General features: G+C 47.6%; 1 protein-coding gene across 1 annotated transcript in view; it reads left to right on the forward strand.

Annotated features, from left to right (window-relative positions):
• Window positions 1-12,400, forward strand: part of GPT2 (glutamic--pyruvic transaminase 2) — a 46,909-nt gene extending 34,509 nt beyond the window's left edge. The window contains exons 5-11 of the mRNA XM_060254184.1: window positions 810-1,053; window positions 2,804-2,883; window positions 2,999-3,135; window positions 5,071-5,245; window positions 7,338-7,493; window positions 8,636-8,748; window positions 9,606-12,400. Of these exons, the coding sequence (XP_060110167.1) occupies window positions 810-1,053; window positions 2,804-2,883; window positions 2,999-3,135; window positions 5,071-5,245; window positions 7,338-7,493; window positions 8,636-8,748; window positions 9,606-9,696 (996 nt within the window). The 3' untranslated portion in view covers window positions 9,697-12,400. The remainder of the gene's footprint in view (window positions 1-809; window positions 1,054-2,803; window positions 2,884-2,998; window positions 3,136-5,070; window positions 5,246-7,337; window positions 7,494-8,635; window positions 8,749-9,605) is intronic.
• Window positions 12,401-15,463: the final 3,063 nt, after the last annotated feature.

Below are 15,463 nucleotides of genomic sequence, written 5' to 3' on the forward strand. Positions count from 1 at the left end.
TCCAGGTTGGGGGGCCTCATGAAGGTCAGGAGCGCAATAATGTTGCAGACTCTACTGGGTAAACCACCATTAGCTAGTTTGAAAAGTGCCAGTTTCAGTGATTTTTAACATCCCAGGTGGACCGAGTCCCTATAATGTGCCTACCCTTGTTTTAATATCGCAGAATGATAAGAGGTTTACAAGATTATGCATGGGATAGAGAAGGTAAAGAAAGAAGTCCTTTTCTCCCTTTCTCACAATACGAGAACTCGTGGGCACTCAGTGAAATTGCTGAGCAGTCAGGATAAAAGGAAGTATTTCTTCACCCAAAGGGTGATCAACATGTGGAATTCACTGCCACAGGAGGTGGTGGCAGCTGCAAGCATAGACAGCTTCTAGAGGGGATTGGATAAGCATATGGAGCAGAGGTCCATCAGTGGCTATTAGCCACAGTTTATTTTTGGAATTCCCTGTCTGCAGCAGTGATGCTCTATATTCTTGGTGCTTGGGGGGGGGGCACAGTGGGAGGGGTTCTAGTGTCCTGCTCCCATTGGTGGACCTGCTGATGGCACTTGGTTTTTTTGGCCACTGTGTGACACAGTGTTGGACTGAATGGGCCATTGCCTTGATCCAACATGGCTTCTCTTATGTTCTTAAATAAGCCTGGCTTTAGGTACCGTTGCCCTTAGAGGTGAGATTTGACTCCATCTCAGAACATCCTCCTTAGAGACCTGTTGTTCTTTCACTGCTTTTTCAGCAGTGGTGCTAATTATTGTCAACAGCTGAACAATGTCCTTGTTAAAATAACTTTCCTTATTGTTCTCTTCCAGACTATTCTAAAGATCCTCGTCTCGGGAGGAGGGAAATCCCGAACCGGAGTCATGATCCCGATCCCTCAGTACCCCTTGTATTCAGCAGTCATTTCGGAGTTGGATGCCGTTCAGGTGAACTATTACCTTGACGAAGAGAACTGCTGGGCCCTCAATGTGAATGAGCTCCGTCGTTCTTTGGAAGAGGCCAAAGCTTACTGCAATCCCAAAGTTCTGTGTATCATCAACCCGGGAAACCCCACAGGTCAGCAGAACTTCGGTTAACTCTGCACCAAACAAAGAAAGCTTTGTGTATCATTCAAGACCAGGGGTAGCCAAACCTGCGTAATGTAAGAGCCACATAGCATAAATGTCAGATGGTTGAGAGCCACCAGACTTGAATGCAGCTGGAGTCGCTCTGACCCACCAGCTATTTAAATTTTAACCGATCTTTGATAGTAATAAACTGAACTGCTAGATAACAGGAACTGTTTGTTTCTTAAAAGCAGGCCTCAGATTCAGTGGGAGCTCACAGGAATGCAGCTCCTGAACCTTTCTGAGAGCTCCACCTCCTCCTTCTGAGAGTTTCACCTCCTTGTCCGTTGAATAGTAGGTGCAGCTGCATAACAATCCCTGGATGAGCTCGACCACCTATTTTTCTACAAAACAACCCCTGCTTAAAAGTGATGTATTTTGGCAAGCATTCTCTGGCTCCTGAGAGAAAGAGAAAGAAGGGGGGGAGGCTGCCGTGGCTTGGAGAAGGGTTAAAAGAGACAATTGCCTTCTCCAAGCTGGTCAGTGAGGTGGCAGGGGTTTCAAGAGCCACACAGAATGTGTGAAATTGCTGCATTTGGCTCCTGAGCCACAGTTTGGCCACCCCTGTTCAAGACGCTGGTCACTGCTAGTACTGTTCTACATTTTGGGTAGGTGGGGTTGCTTTTTTGGCTCAGAATAAGGGCTGGACTGCATGCTATGGACATTATTCATTTCTCTAGTACCAACAGGGTGCATGGCATTTTATGGATTACAGGACATAAGTCTCTGCCCCAAAGAGCATACAACTCCCCCGAAAAGCCAGTTTGAGACAGGGAAAAGTGGAGAGTGGTATAAGCAAAGCAAAGGAGGGATGGGGACAAAGGGGTTGGGACAAAGGCTTCCTGGATAAAGTGGGCTTTGAGAAAGCGTTGGAAGGAAGTGACTTCAGGCTCTCACTCTGGGAGGCAGTTCCAGCCATAATGGGCAGCAAGGGAGAAAGGGTGGAAATCTTCAAGAGCGCAAGAGACCTTTGAACAGCCAAGAGTGCTGGATTGAAGACACTTGGGTACATTCACACTGCACTAAATAATGCATTTTGCAACTGGATTCTTGGTATTCTTACACAGCAAAAATCCAGTTGCGAAACACATTATTTAGTGTTGTGTAAATGCCCCCTTGGTGAGGACTAGCACCTTGATTCTGGGTTCCAACTGTTCCTGATTCTGAAAACATCTCAATGGGACCAAGCTTGGTTTTGTCTGTGCTGTCTTTAACATGGCATTTGCAATTTCACCTGCTTGCCGTCTGCCTCTTGGCAATATAGTGGGCTATTGCATACCTTGCTATTTGGCATCTGGATACGCGGGAAGCTGCCTTATACTGAATCAGATGCTCGGTCCTTCAAGGGCAGTACTGTCTGCTCTGACAGACAGGTTCTCTGTGGTTGCAGTCTTTCTCATCACCTGGTCCTTTTAAACTGGAGGCGCTGAGGATTGAACCTGGGGCTTTCTGCATGTCAAGCAGATGCTCTTAACCACTGAGCCACAGCCCCTCTGTTTCTTGCAGCACCCCTACTGCCTTTACTTTGTTAGAGTTTGCCTACTTCATGCATTTATGGCAGGATGCATGTGTACGAATGTTCCTTCTGCAGTCAAAAGCCTATTGAAAAGGGACCAGCAGGGAACTGGGCTGAAAAATTATCACTGTACCTTCTGCAATCATAACTGATCAGAACTCTTCGCGTTCACCCCTGTATTTAGGTCAAGTCCAAAGCAGAAAGTGCATCGAAGACGTGATACACTTTGCTTGGGAAGAGAAGCTCTTTCTTCTGGCTGATGAGGTAATAACACCCTGTTAGAACCCCCGAGCTTGGGAAAGTGCTTTTGATGGCTCCTAATCAAGCTGAGAGCTCCTTTAATGCTGTTTTTCCTCTCTTCCACCCTCTAATGGTGCAGGTCTATCAAGATAATGTTTACTCTGAGAGCTGCCAGTTTAGCTCTTTCAAAAAGGTACTTTATGAGATGGGCCCAGATTACTACAATAACGTGGAGCTGGCCTCCTTTCATTCCACCTCCAAGGGCTACATGGGCGAGTAAGTTCCTATCCTTCCCTCCTTTTCTCCCCACTGTATTTTGTGCCGCAGTATTGGCAGAGAGTCACAGCTCAGCTGTAGGTCCCATTAACACAGGTTCAGTCCTTTCAACGGGGCAAACCGTGAACAATTCCCCACTAGCCTTATGCCGCTCTCACTCTCCTCTTCTCCGCAGGGCTTCTGTCAGATTCCACACTATCTGTCCCCTGGCTGCAAGTAGCTCTTCCTCTTTTGTGCAGCAAACAAGATCCTCTAAAAACTGGTTTCTGTTTGCTGCCTGAAAAAGGCAAAGCAAGTTGCATCCCTGGGGCAGATAGTGTGAAATCCGACAGAAGCCCCGCTGAGGAGCATTAGAGTGGCATAAGGCTAGTGGGGAATCGGACCGTGTCTCCCCAGAACCATTTCAAGACTGCAAAATTAGCAGGAGAGAGGATGGAGCTTCTTTCCTATGACCTCGATCCAAAATGGGTCTTGTGTGCTTTGGAAATGAGTTTTCTTGCGCTTGACATGTGACAGTCCAGTCAAGGGATCCTTCCGTTGTTATTGTTGCTGTTGGCGCCCCCCCCTTTCATTCCATCCCAGTGTTGTAGGACTTGCTGGACGTGGACAATAGGCCACGTTTGTGAGACAGAATTTGCCATTTTAGTCTCTATTGTTATTCTGTAATTTTAGATTTTAGATTTAACTGTTGATTGTCTTCTATGATGTAACCCACCCTGAGCCTGTTCTACGGGAAGGGCGGGCTAAAAATCAAATGAATGACTGAATCCCAGCGGGAACTCATTTGCATGTTAGGCCATACCCCCTGATGTCACCATTGTTCCGGACAGGGCTTTTTTGTAGAAAAAGCCAAGCAGGAACTGATTTGCATATTTGGCCACACCCCCTGATGCCAAGCAAGCCTGTGCGTTCCTGCTCAAAAAAGCCGTTGTTATTGTTCCACCCTCCCCTTTGTATAGGGCTCAGGTCAGTGAACAACATATTCAATAAACACATTACAATCAGATTAATTAAAAATAGACAAGCCAATTTGGTGTAGTGGTTAAGTGTGCGGACTTTTATCTGGGAGAACCAGGTTTGATTCCCCACTCCTCCACTTGCACCTGCTGGAATGGCCTTGGGTCAGCCATAGCTCTGGCAGAGGTTGTCCTTGAAAGGGCAGCTGATGTGAGAGCCCTCTCAGCCCCACCCACCTCACAGGGTGTCTGTTGTGGGGGGAGAAGATATAGGAGATTGTAAGCCGCTCTGAGACTCTGATTTAGAGAGAAGGCCGGGGTATAAATCTGCAGTCTTCTTCTTCTATAACTATTTTAGTTGGTGTTAAAGGTCCAGTTTATGTCATTACCCCATGAGGGGAGAGGAGAGAATGAGGGAGGCTAGGCTTGGTGGGAAAACTGTTGTTGTCCTCCCCCATAGGCCTGGCGAAGCATCTCTGTCAAAACATCATGCCCTGCGGAGCTGCACGAGGTTCTGCAGGTACTGATGTGGTTAGGCAAAGAGTTCTACTGGGCCAGCCCCAGGGCTGGAAAGGCTCTGGTCGAGCACAACTGGATATCTTTCAGGCCAGGGATTACTAGGAAGTTCTTTTCCCCAGAGCGTAATGCTCTTCTGGGAGTATACCGAGATCCTGCCTATTTTAAAATCACATGTCATTTGGCCCTGGGATTGCAGCTACTGAGCTCCGCTTGTCATGTAACTTAAAAACTGTGGTGTTGAGGGAGAGGCAAACCTTTTTACTTGTTTATAGAATGCAAAGCTCCCCGCGTCAGTAGAGTTCTCGTTGCTATTCCAGTTTGTCGTTACTGTCCTCTCTTTCACGGAGTACAGGGAAAAGAGTACAGTGCCCTCTCTCTGTAACGATGCACTTTGGCTGCCGGCCCGCCGGTTGCTAAATTCTCTCCTCTCTCCTGTTCCCTGCCACCCCGTTACTCTCAGGTGCGGCTACAGAGGAGGGTACATGGAGGTGATCAACCTGCACCCAGAGATCAAAGGGCAGCTGGTCAAGCTCCTGTCGGTCCGCCTGTGCCCACCCGTCTCGGGCCAAGCTGCTATGGACATTGTAGTGAACCCTCCAGTCCCCGGAGAGGAATCTTACGCACAGTTCATCAAGGTGGGTGGCGTGTGCTTCATTCCTCCTTCTCCCGCAGGTCTCAAGATTGTTGGCATTCTGAGGATTTATATTGCATGTCCGGGCAGTGTCTAAGTTCAGCCTTTATAGGGTTAAATATGTTTACCAGTTCGTATTGTTTAGCTCAGTAGTCCCCAACCTTTTTGGCCCCAGGGACCTGTTTTGTGGAAGGCAATTTTTCCACGGACCAGGAGGGGGTGGGGGCAATGGTTTCGGGGTGATACAATTGTGCACTTTATTTTGGTGTAGTGGTTAAATGCACGGACTCTTATGTGGGAGAACTGGGTTTGATTCCCCACTCCTCCGCTTGCAGCTGCTGGAATGGCCTTGGGTCAACCATGTCTCTCACAAGAATTGTCCTTGAAAGGGCAGCTTCTGGGAGAGCTCTCTCAACCCCACCTACCTCACAGGGTGTCTGTTGTGGGGGAAGAAGATAAAGGAGATTGTGAGTGGCTCTGAGATTCGGAGTGGAGGGCAGGATATAAATCCAATGTCATCGTCATCTTATTATTACTACATTGTAATATATAATGAAATAATTATACAACTCACGGCCCGGTTGCTAACAGGCCACAGACCGCAACTGGTCCGATGACCGTGGGTTGCGGACCCCTGGTTTAGCTGACTCGGGAAAGGATATCTGGCTCACTGCCAATGAGATGAGAGCTGATGGAGTGTTAAAGAGAGAGTTGGAAATGATGGTTTAAAAAGAGCGGTTGGCAGCTTCAGATCTGTGGGCAGATGACGGAGTACCAAGCTTGTTAGCTATAGAGTAAGGATGTAGTCTATAGCGTTATTATTTTCGTCCCAGTGTCCCTATCCCTTCAGGAATAAAATATATGTTTTTCAATAGTAAAGGTCTCTCAATTTCTTTTGTGATCCAGCAGTCCATTGAATTGTTTGGGAAATTTTAAACAATTTTCCTCACAAAATTTTGCAACAAAAATAGGACTGGTGGTTTCCTAGACAGGGACAGGCTAGCTGGCTACACAGCCATGTCTGGAGTACGGCCCTTGGGAGAGGGCACCGGTTTTGGTCCTCCTGCCCACCCTCGCCTCGGAGGTGAGGGAAATAGCTGGCATGGGGTTTCTGGGCTCAACACGCATGCACACCGCCACTCGGCCCCTCGCATCTGTGCTTCCTGGCACAACTGCAAGGGTTGGAGTGACAGCAGGTGTGCACGCTTGCATGCTGCGCCCAGAAGCCCTGCGCCAGCTGCCATCGAGCTTGCCCTCACTGAGGAGGTAAGGGTGGGCGGGGGCACCTGGCCTGGGGTGCCAGCCTTGTGTCGGCTCCTCAGTGCTGGCTCCAGGAGGAGGAGGAGCTCAGAGCAAACTTCCTAATGGTGATCTGCTGCTAGTTTTATGGAGTTTCAGGTGGGCAGCCGTCTTGGATCGCCGTAGGAGAGCAGGACTCGAATCCATTCAGGGGCGACCCAACGCCCCATGGCGCCCTAGGCAGACTCGCTGCCTGGAGCCCCCCCCCCCCACGGCTCAGTGTTCCCCCCGCGCCTCCCCCCCTCCCCGCTGCCACTTCCTCCTCCTCCCTCCCAACCCTTCCTTCCCCACGCCACCTGGTTTTCAACGCTGGAACTGGCTCTACCACCATGTTCCGGCTCTCTAAAGCCCCCCTCCACTCGCCTGATCTCTGGGTCAGAGGACAAAACTGTTCCATGGGGCCGCACTGCGTTCAGTCTGTCATCAGGCAGCATCCTGAAAACGCATCTCTGCTGCTGCTGCCTCCTTCCCTCCTGGGAAAGGAGTCCTGGGGGGGAGGCAAAGAGGAAAAAAGTGGAGCAGCGGCAGGTGGTGGTAGCTTCCAGCGGGGGAGGAGGCAAGTAACTAGGTGCTTGCCGGGGCACTGGGAGGGTGTGGGGAGCCCAATTTGGCGCACCCACCCTCCCGGCACCCTAGGCAACCACCTAGCTTGCCTAGTGGGTGAGCCGGCCCTGAATCCAGTAGCAGAAGCGCAGCTTGCTAGGAATAAAGGAAGAGGCACGGAACTTAGGTCTGTGGCTTTGCATTGTGCGGTTCGTTTGCCCTCTGTGTGAGTCTGTTCCCCTTGTCCGAAACAGGAAAAGGAATCTGTCTTGAACAACCTGGCAAGGAAAGCCAAACTCGCAGAAGACATGTTTAATCAGGTTCCGGGCATCCACTGCAATCCACTTCAGGGAGCCATGTATGCTTTCCCGCAGATCTTTATCCCTGCCAAAGCTATTGAGACTGCAAAGGTGAGAACTGTGTGCCAGCAGAGGAGAGAATGAGACAACCCTGGATGTAACCAAACTAAAACATATGGGTAAAGTGTTTAACTCCCATTTAGGCTCTGGCAAAAAAGTTAATGTCGTGGTTATATTATAATGGAATGGTGGGGGCGGGGCTTAAATGAAAGGAAGGGCACTGTGGACTATACCATTGCATACAGAACGTATTACCTCTTAGCAGGATAATACATACAGCACTCACTGCGTGGTCTACTTCATTTTCTGCATTTGTTTGACATATCACATCTAGTATTTCTACTTGTAACCTATTAGAGATTGCACCCTAATAGAGAGCCAGTTTGGTGTAGTGGTTAAGTGCAGAGAGACTTATCTGGGAGAACCAGTTTTGATTCCCCACTCCTCCACTTGCAGCTGCTGGAATGGCCTTGGGTCAGTCATAGCTCTCGCAGAAGTTGTCCTTGAAAGGGCAGCTGCTATAAGAGCTCTCTCAGCCCCACCCACCTCACAGGGTGTCTGTTGTGGGGGAGGAAGGTGAAGGAGATTGTAAGCTGCTCTGAGACTCAAATTCAGACTGGAGGGGTATAAATCCAATATAATCTTCTGCTGCTGCTGCTTCTCCTCTTCCTTCTCTGACACCTCTCTGAATATCCTTCATGCCCACAGTAGAGGTTAGTCACCAGAAGTTGCCATGACATCCAGATGCACGCACACACACACACACACAAAATACAAAAAAAAAAAAGATGGAGAAGAGTTGCAGAGTATAAGCTTTCAGGAGTCAAAACTCCCTCAAATCAGATCTTGAAAGCTTTTAATCCCCCAGAATCTTGCTTTTGCAGGGCTTTTTATGTAGCAGGAACTCCTTTGCATATTAGGCCACATCTGCCTTGATGTAGCCAATCCTCCAAGAGCTTACAGGGCCGTTAGTACAGGGCCTACTGTAAGCTCCAAGAGGATGGGCTACATCAGGGGTGTGTGGCCTAATATGCAAAGGAGTTCCTGCTACAAAAAAAGCCCTGCGAAATCTGTAAGGTGCTACTGGGCTCAAATCCAGTTGTTAATAAAAGGGAAGGGAAGAAACTTCTGATCACATTTCATCTAGATTCATCTGGCGAGAACACAAACTAGTCCACTTTTTTTCTCTTCAGGTTCACAAAATGGCCCCCGACATGTTCTACTGTATGAAACTTCTGGAGGAAACGGGGATCTGTGTGGTTCCGGGCAGCGGGTTCGGACAAAGAGAAGGAACATACCACTTCAGGTACAGGGTGGTTTGACACTCAAGTATGGGGATTTGGAGATACCCAGGGCAATCCTAAACACAGTTACCCCCTTCAAATCCATGGAAGTCATTGGGCCAAGAAAGGTGCATTCAGGGCTTTTTCTGCAACAGGAACTTTTTTGCCTGTTAGGCCACACCGCCTAGTATAACCAATCCTCCAAGAGCTTACAGGGCTCTTAGTATAGGGCCTACTGAAAGCTCCAGGGGGATTGGCTACATCAAGGGTGTGTGGCCTAATATGTAAAGGAGTTCTTGCTACAAAAAAAGCCCTGGGTATAATTCTGCTTCAGATTGTACCAGCAGTTGCAAAGTCTCTGTTCTTTTTTTCAGAGCCAGTTTGGTGCAGTGGTTAAATGTGCGGACTCTTATCTGGAAGGAACCAGGTTTGGTTCCCCACTCCTCCACTTGTACCTGCTGGAATGGCCTTAGGTCAGCCATAGCTTCGTAGGAGTTGTCCTTGAAAGGGCAGCTTCTATCAGAGCTCTCAGCCCCACCCATCTCACGGGGTGTCTGTTGTGCGGGGTGGGGGGAAGGTAAAGGAGATTGTGATCGCTCTGAGATTCAGAGTATAGGGCAGGATATAAATCCAATACCATCATCAATGTTCCCTCTAAGCTGCAGAGTCTTGTGAGCAAAAATTCTACTTTGTGAGCTACCGGCATTAAAGTTGTGAGCTACTTCATAAATTTTCCTGAGCTAAGACAAAAATGTGTGAGCTGGAGGCTAAATATCTGTGAGCTAACTCACACTAACTCAGTTTAGAGGGAACACTGATCATCATCTTCTTCTTCTCCTTCCTTCCTTCTTCTTTAAAATACCTTTTCCTGTTTCCCCAGGATGACGATTCTCCCTCCCGTCGAGAAGCTACAGATCTTGTTGGAGAAAGTGAAAGCGTTTCATATAAAGTTCCTTGAAGAATATTCTTAAGCAAAACAAAGACTTTTTTTTTCCTTGAGTGAACTTGGAAAATAAAACAAAGCTGTGACGGGGAGGGAGGGAATATACTTTTTTTATCTCCTTAAATCCAATCCCTAATACGATAGCTAGAACCCAGCGGTGAAATCTGAGTACATTGTGGCATGTATCGCTAAGTGTTAACACGATGGAAAGGGGCGGGGGGGGAGTAAGAGCTGTAATTGTTTTTTTAAAAGTAAGATTTTGTGCCTTGATCAGAAATTAGATGCTCAGTTTCCGTGGCTGGACTGGTTAAGGGGTGGGGGATGTTATTGGAGAAATACTGAGATTTAAATATGAAACGTCAGCAAAATTGGACCGGAGTGACAACTTGGTGTATACCTCGCTGTACTTTAAAGAAGGAAGACCCTACCTTCTATACAGAAAACACATTTCTGTCTTGCGTGAAAGCTAGTAACTGGTCTGAGATATCATCTGTGTGAGCTCTTAAGTAACTCTCACTTACTTGAGTCTCACGCAGAAGTTCATGGTGGATCATGCCCACAGACATTCTGTGGATCCTCACGATTTGAGCATTAATAGCAAAAAAAAAATGTGTCAAATTTCTTTTTTTGTGGGGGGGGCGGGATTCAAGAAGTTGCCAAAATTATGCTCTGTCTGTTGAATTCTGCCTTTCTTCTGTGGGCTAGGCTGGCTAAGCATGAGAATACTACTATCCAGGGTCTTTGCATGGAAACAAATAATGTCAATTCATCCGCTTATGAGCATGGAAGAAATTATGGGCCTTGAAGTAAGAGGAGAACAGAAATAATCAGATTCATGCTTTCCTGCTGCATTTGGCTCTATGCGGCTTTAGAAACTAATCAGAGTAAATGAGTAATGCAAGGGAGAGAATGCTGTTAATTGGAATCCATTGGATTCCAGTAGAAAATACAACACTGCGTTCATACATGTATACCAAACACTGGTGCTAGGAGAAAGATACCAGACAGTCCACAAATAGCGCCTGATGTTGAAAGGCCAAAGCCAGTCTCAAAAAGGGGGCAGTTTTCCAGCTAAAGGTACAATATTGTCCGTCTGCACAACCTCCCTAGCAGAGCTGTCGTTTTCAACCAACACCATGTTGGATGCTCAGCAACAAACATTAACCTATTACCTCCTGATGCTTTTTCCTTTTGGAAAGGCGGTAAGATTTCTGGTGGGAACGATCCAAACCAACCCATCACCCGGAGTGGCAGAACTGCTCCCGGTTTTGTAACGTGTACTAGGTTGTAGTGGCAAATGGGGCAAACCAGAGTGGGTTTTGCCACTTGATCATCATCGCACCCTATTATTGTAGCCAGGAGTCCTCCACGAAAGATCCAGTTGGGGTTAACGCTATGATAAAGGTGAAAGTACTATAACTTGTTTGTTGGTACATCACATCCTATACATCTTCTTGGCTTGGTATTTGTGCCTGTTCTTGGTACCAGCCCAAGTTCTCAGACGAGTGAATAGTTATTCTGGAGGAAGTTATTCTGGTTGAAAACGACTGGCCACTGTCCTTACTTGGCTGTAGGCTTCCAAGAAACAAACCAGCCAACCTGACAAGGGGAAACAAAAGTGAATACCATCAAGTGTCAGATACTGGGAGCAGCAGGCTCAGACTTCATTGTTTCCCTTGTAGGGCTTGTCAATCCATTGACTCTCATTCCCTCTGTCCTGTTCATACTCACGAGGAGAGCCGTGGCAGAAAGCATGCCCTTTGACAGAAAAACTTGACTTCCCACCGTTATGCTCTTCCACGGTTTTGTAAACATTAAGCAACTCTGGAACAGTGAAAGGTTGAAAGAAACGGTCGAGCTTGGAGCGTTTTCATAAGAATTCTTAAAATTGCACTTTTTTTCTCCAATCCAGCTTTGTTTGGGAGAAGCTACCGTGTCGAACATGGAGGTACAACCCCATGCGCTCAAAACGGCAGTTCGTACATTATTTTTATAATTTTTTTGTAAGTAGAGGTTTTTTCATGGGGAACTGTAGGGGTGGGAGGGGTGGGTAGAATTTGTAGTCTTAACAAGCCAGTGGGTTTTGTATTGACCTTGTGTTTACACCCGATGTTCCCGAAAACAATGCAAGAGGTTTACATGTTTCCAAAGAACACTTTTGCGGGTGTTTTAAAAGGGTTTTTTTCTTTCTTTCTCCTTCTGTCTTAAAAATAGGGGCAGCGATCCTTTAAAACTTACTTGTTAAGTCAAGGAAATGATGTCCTACTTTCAATTGCGTTTATAAACTCTATTACGGTGCCTTTTTGGTTTCTGGTACGGTAAAGGAGAATGTACGATTTGGAGGGGGGGGGAGGGTCGTGTTCTTTTGCGTTTCTTTGGAAATGACATACTCGTGTTGAGGTTGATTGACCGCATTTGTATGTGCTGTAATGAGTTCGCGTTTAAATTCTGTCATGCTTGAACTGAGGCCTCTGTCCTCCGAAACCTGGAATGGACTTGGACGGACACTTCTGCAAACCGACAAATTTGAGGATTGCAACCTAAGAAACCAAGAAAGTTTAGACACTGACTTTTTTTTTGATCTGTCATTTACCTTTTAGGTTCAGATCTTGAGTGATATCGCTGTTGTGATGCATGCTCGTAGGTGCGAATTTCCTACAGGTGCTCCTCCTACTGTATCGAGATGACTTTTTAAATGTATCTAACAAAATAAATAAAAGCTATTGAAAACAGTTTGTGGCATTACAAAGTCTACTGGGGTTGAGTTTTCACAGACATGGTAGACTGTTGCATCCTGAGAAGAATTTTGAGTGGTTAATACTTTGGATTCACATGTCGAATTACACACTATTTGATACACTTTAGCAACTGTTTGCAAGTGAATTTTGCCGTTTCACACAGTAAAATCCAACTGCAGAGTGCACCGATAGTGGATTAAAAGTGCATATAAATACATTATCGCATATGGACCTATCTTAATGAGACCTTTGGTCCGTCATAGCCAATATTGTCTGCTCAGACTGGCAGCTGCTCTCCAGAGTCTCAGGCAGAGGTCTCTCACCAGACCAGCTACTTGATCCTGGAGATGCTAGGGGTTGAAAGCACACCCAGACTTCCCATTTTAAACCAAAAAGCTACAATTGACTAAGGCAGTTGAGTTTGGTGTACCCAATGTGGTGTAGTGGTTAAGTGTGCGGACTCTTATCTGGGAGAACTGGGTTTGATTCCCCTGTCCTCCACATGTACCTGCTGGAATGGCCTTGGGTCAGCCATAGCTCTCGCAGGAGTTGTCCTTGAAAGGGCAGCCGCTGTATGAGCTCTCTCAGCCTCACCTACCTCACAGGGTGTCTGTTGTGGGGAAAGAAGATAAAGGAGATTGTAAGCCGCTCCGAGACTGATTTCGAGAGAAGGGCAGGGTATAAATCTGCAGTCGTCGTCTTCTTGAACTTGGTACCTTCTGCATGCAAAGCAAGAAGTTCTTCATGTCACACATCAAAGCTATCTTCATTGTTCTCCATTCAGCAGCTATTAGCCCTTAGTAATCACTGTTACCATTGAGCAGGGGTGGCCAAACTTGCTCCATGTAAGAGCCACACAGATGTTTGAGAGCCGGAAGGAAGATGTGGGAGGGAGAGGTAGAAAGAAAGCAACTTTAACTAACTGCATTCTCCAAGCTGCCAGCTGGCTTGGCTTGGAGAAGTGATAGAGAGAAATGCCTTCTCCAAGTTGGCCGATGGGGTGGTGGGGGCTTCAAAAGCCACAAAATATATGTGAAAGCCACATGTGGCTCCTGAACCACAGTTTGGCCACCCTTGCCATTGAATAATCCAGCTGTGTCCTACAGGTGACAATGAAGTTGGGATTTTCTTTTATTTATTTATTTATTTATTACTTTCCATTTATATCCTGCCCTCTCCACAAGCGGACTCAGGGCGGCTTACAACATCATAAAAACAATCAATTCAATAAAACATATAAAACCATAATTTACTTATATCAATTTTAAAACCATTCTATAGCGCTGTTTCAGTCCAATGTAGGCGGTATTGACTTCCCGACTATGATCGCCAGCATTCTGTAGGATGTCTGGTGGCAACCCTTTTTCAATCAAACTGCAAAAGCCTGTTTAAACAATTCGGTCTTACAGGCCCTGCAGAACGCAGACAAATCCCGCAGGGCCCTTATAGCTTCTGGGAGGGTGTTCCAAAGTTCTGGTGCTGCCACTGAAAAAGCCCTGGATCTCGTTATACATAGCCTGGCTTCTTTTGGGCCAGGGGCAGACAACAGATTTTTTTGTCCCTGATCGCAGTGCTCTCTGGGGGATATATGGGGAAAGGCGGTCCCGTAGATAGGAAGGTCCCTGACCATAGAGGGCTTTAAAGGTTAATACCAACACCTTGAAGCGAACTCGGAACATAACAGGCAACCAGTGCAGCTCTCTCAGCACTGGCTGAATGTGCTCCCGTCGTGGCAGCCCCATTAACAGCCGTGCAGCAGCGTTCTGCACTAGTTGTAGTCTCCGGGTTAGCGTCAAGGGTAGCCCCATGTAGAGAGCATTACAGTGATCTATTCTTGAGGTGACCGTAGCATGGATTACCGTCGCTAAGTCGTTGTGCTCCAGGTAAGGGGCCAGCTGCCGCGCTTGCCGAAGATGAAAAAAGTCAGATCTAACAGTGGCTGCCACCTGAGCCTCCATTGTAAGGGAGGACTCAAGGAGCACGCCTAAGCTCTTGACCTTAGGGACCGGTATCAGTGGTACCCCATCAAGGGCCGGCAGCTGGATCTCTCTCCCCGGACCGCCCCGACCCAGGTAGAGAACCTCCGTCTTCGTCGGATTCAATTTGAGCCGACTCAGTCTGAGCCAAGAAGCCACGGCTTGTAACGCCAGGTCTAGATTTTCCAGGGTACAGTCAGACTGGCCACCCATCAATAGGTAGAGCTGGGTGTCATCCACATATTGATGGCAACCCAGTCCGTACCTCCTGACAATCTGGGCAAGGGGGCGCATATAGATATTAAATAGCATCGGGGATAGGACCGCTCCCTGCGGCACCCCACAACTAAGAGAGTGCCTCTGGGATGCTTCCTCCCCTATCACCACCCTTTGTCCCGATCTTGGAGAAAGGAGGTCAGCCACTGTAAGGCAGATCCCTGAATCCCCACATCGGCAAGGCGGCTAGTCAGTAGCTGATGGTCAACCGTGTCAAAAGCGGCTGACAGATCTAATAACAACAGCACTGCAGAGCCGCCCTGATCCAGATGTCGCATAAAGTCATCTATGAGAGTGACCAGAACTGTCTCCGTCCCGTGACCTGGCCGGAAGCCGGACTGGAATGGATCCAGTGCGGAAGTGTCCTCCAGGAATCCCTGCAGCTGAATCGCCACCGCCCGCTCTATGACCTTACCCAGAAAGGGAAGGTTTGACACCGGCCGATAGTTCGCCAATATGGCCGGGTCTGCTGATGTTTTTTTTAAGAGGGGACGGACCACTGCCTCTTTAAGAGGTGTGGGAAAGATCCCTTCAATCAGGGACCTATTGATGATGTCCTGTAGTGGTTCACGCAGCCACGTTTGGCTAGCCTTTATAAACCAAGACTGGCACGGATCTAACCTACAGGTCGTAGGGTGCACAGCTGCAAGGATCCTGTCGACTTCCTCCAGACTGAGTGGACCGAAGGAGTCCAGAATTGGACCAGAAGACGTGCTCGGTGCCCCCCAATCATGCCAGATTTCCCCCCCAATCATGCCAGTTTGCCACTGTAGGGAGGGTATCTCACAGGTGATAGCTACCAAAC

Source organism: Heteronotia binoei, chromosome 14, assembly GCF_032191835.1.
Source record: "Heteronotia binoei isolate CCM8104 ecotype False Entrance Well chromosome 14, APGP_CSIRO_Hbin_v1, whole genome shotgun sequence".
NCBI lineage: Eukaryota > Metazoa > Chordata > Lepidosauria > Squamata > Gekkonidae > Heteronotia > Heteronotia binoei.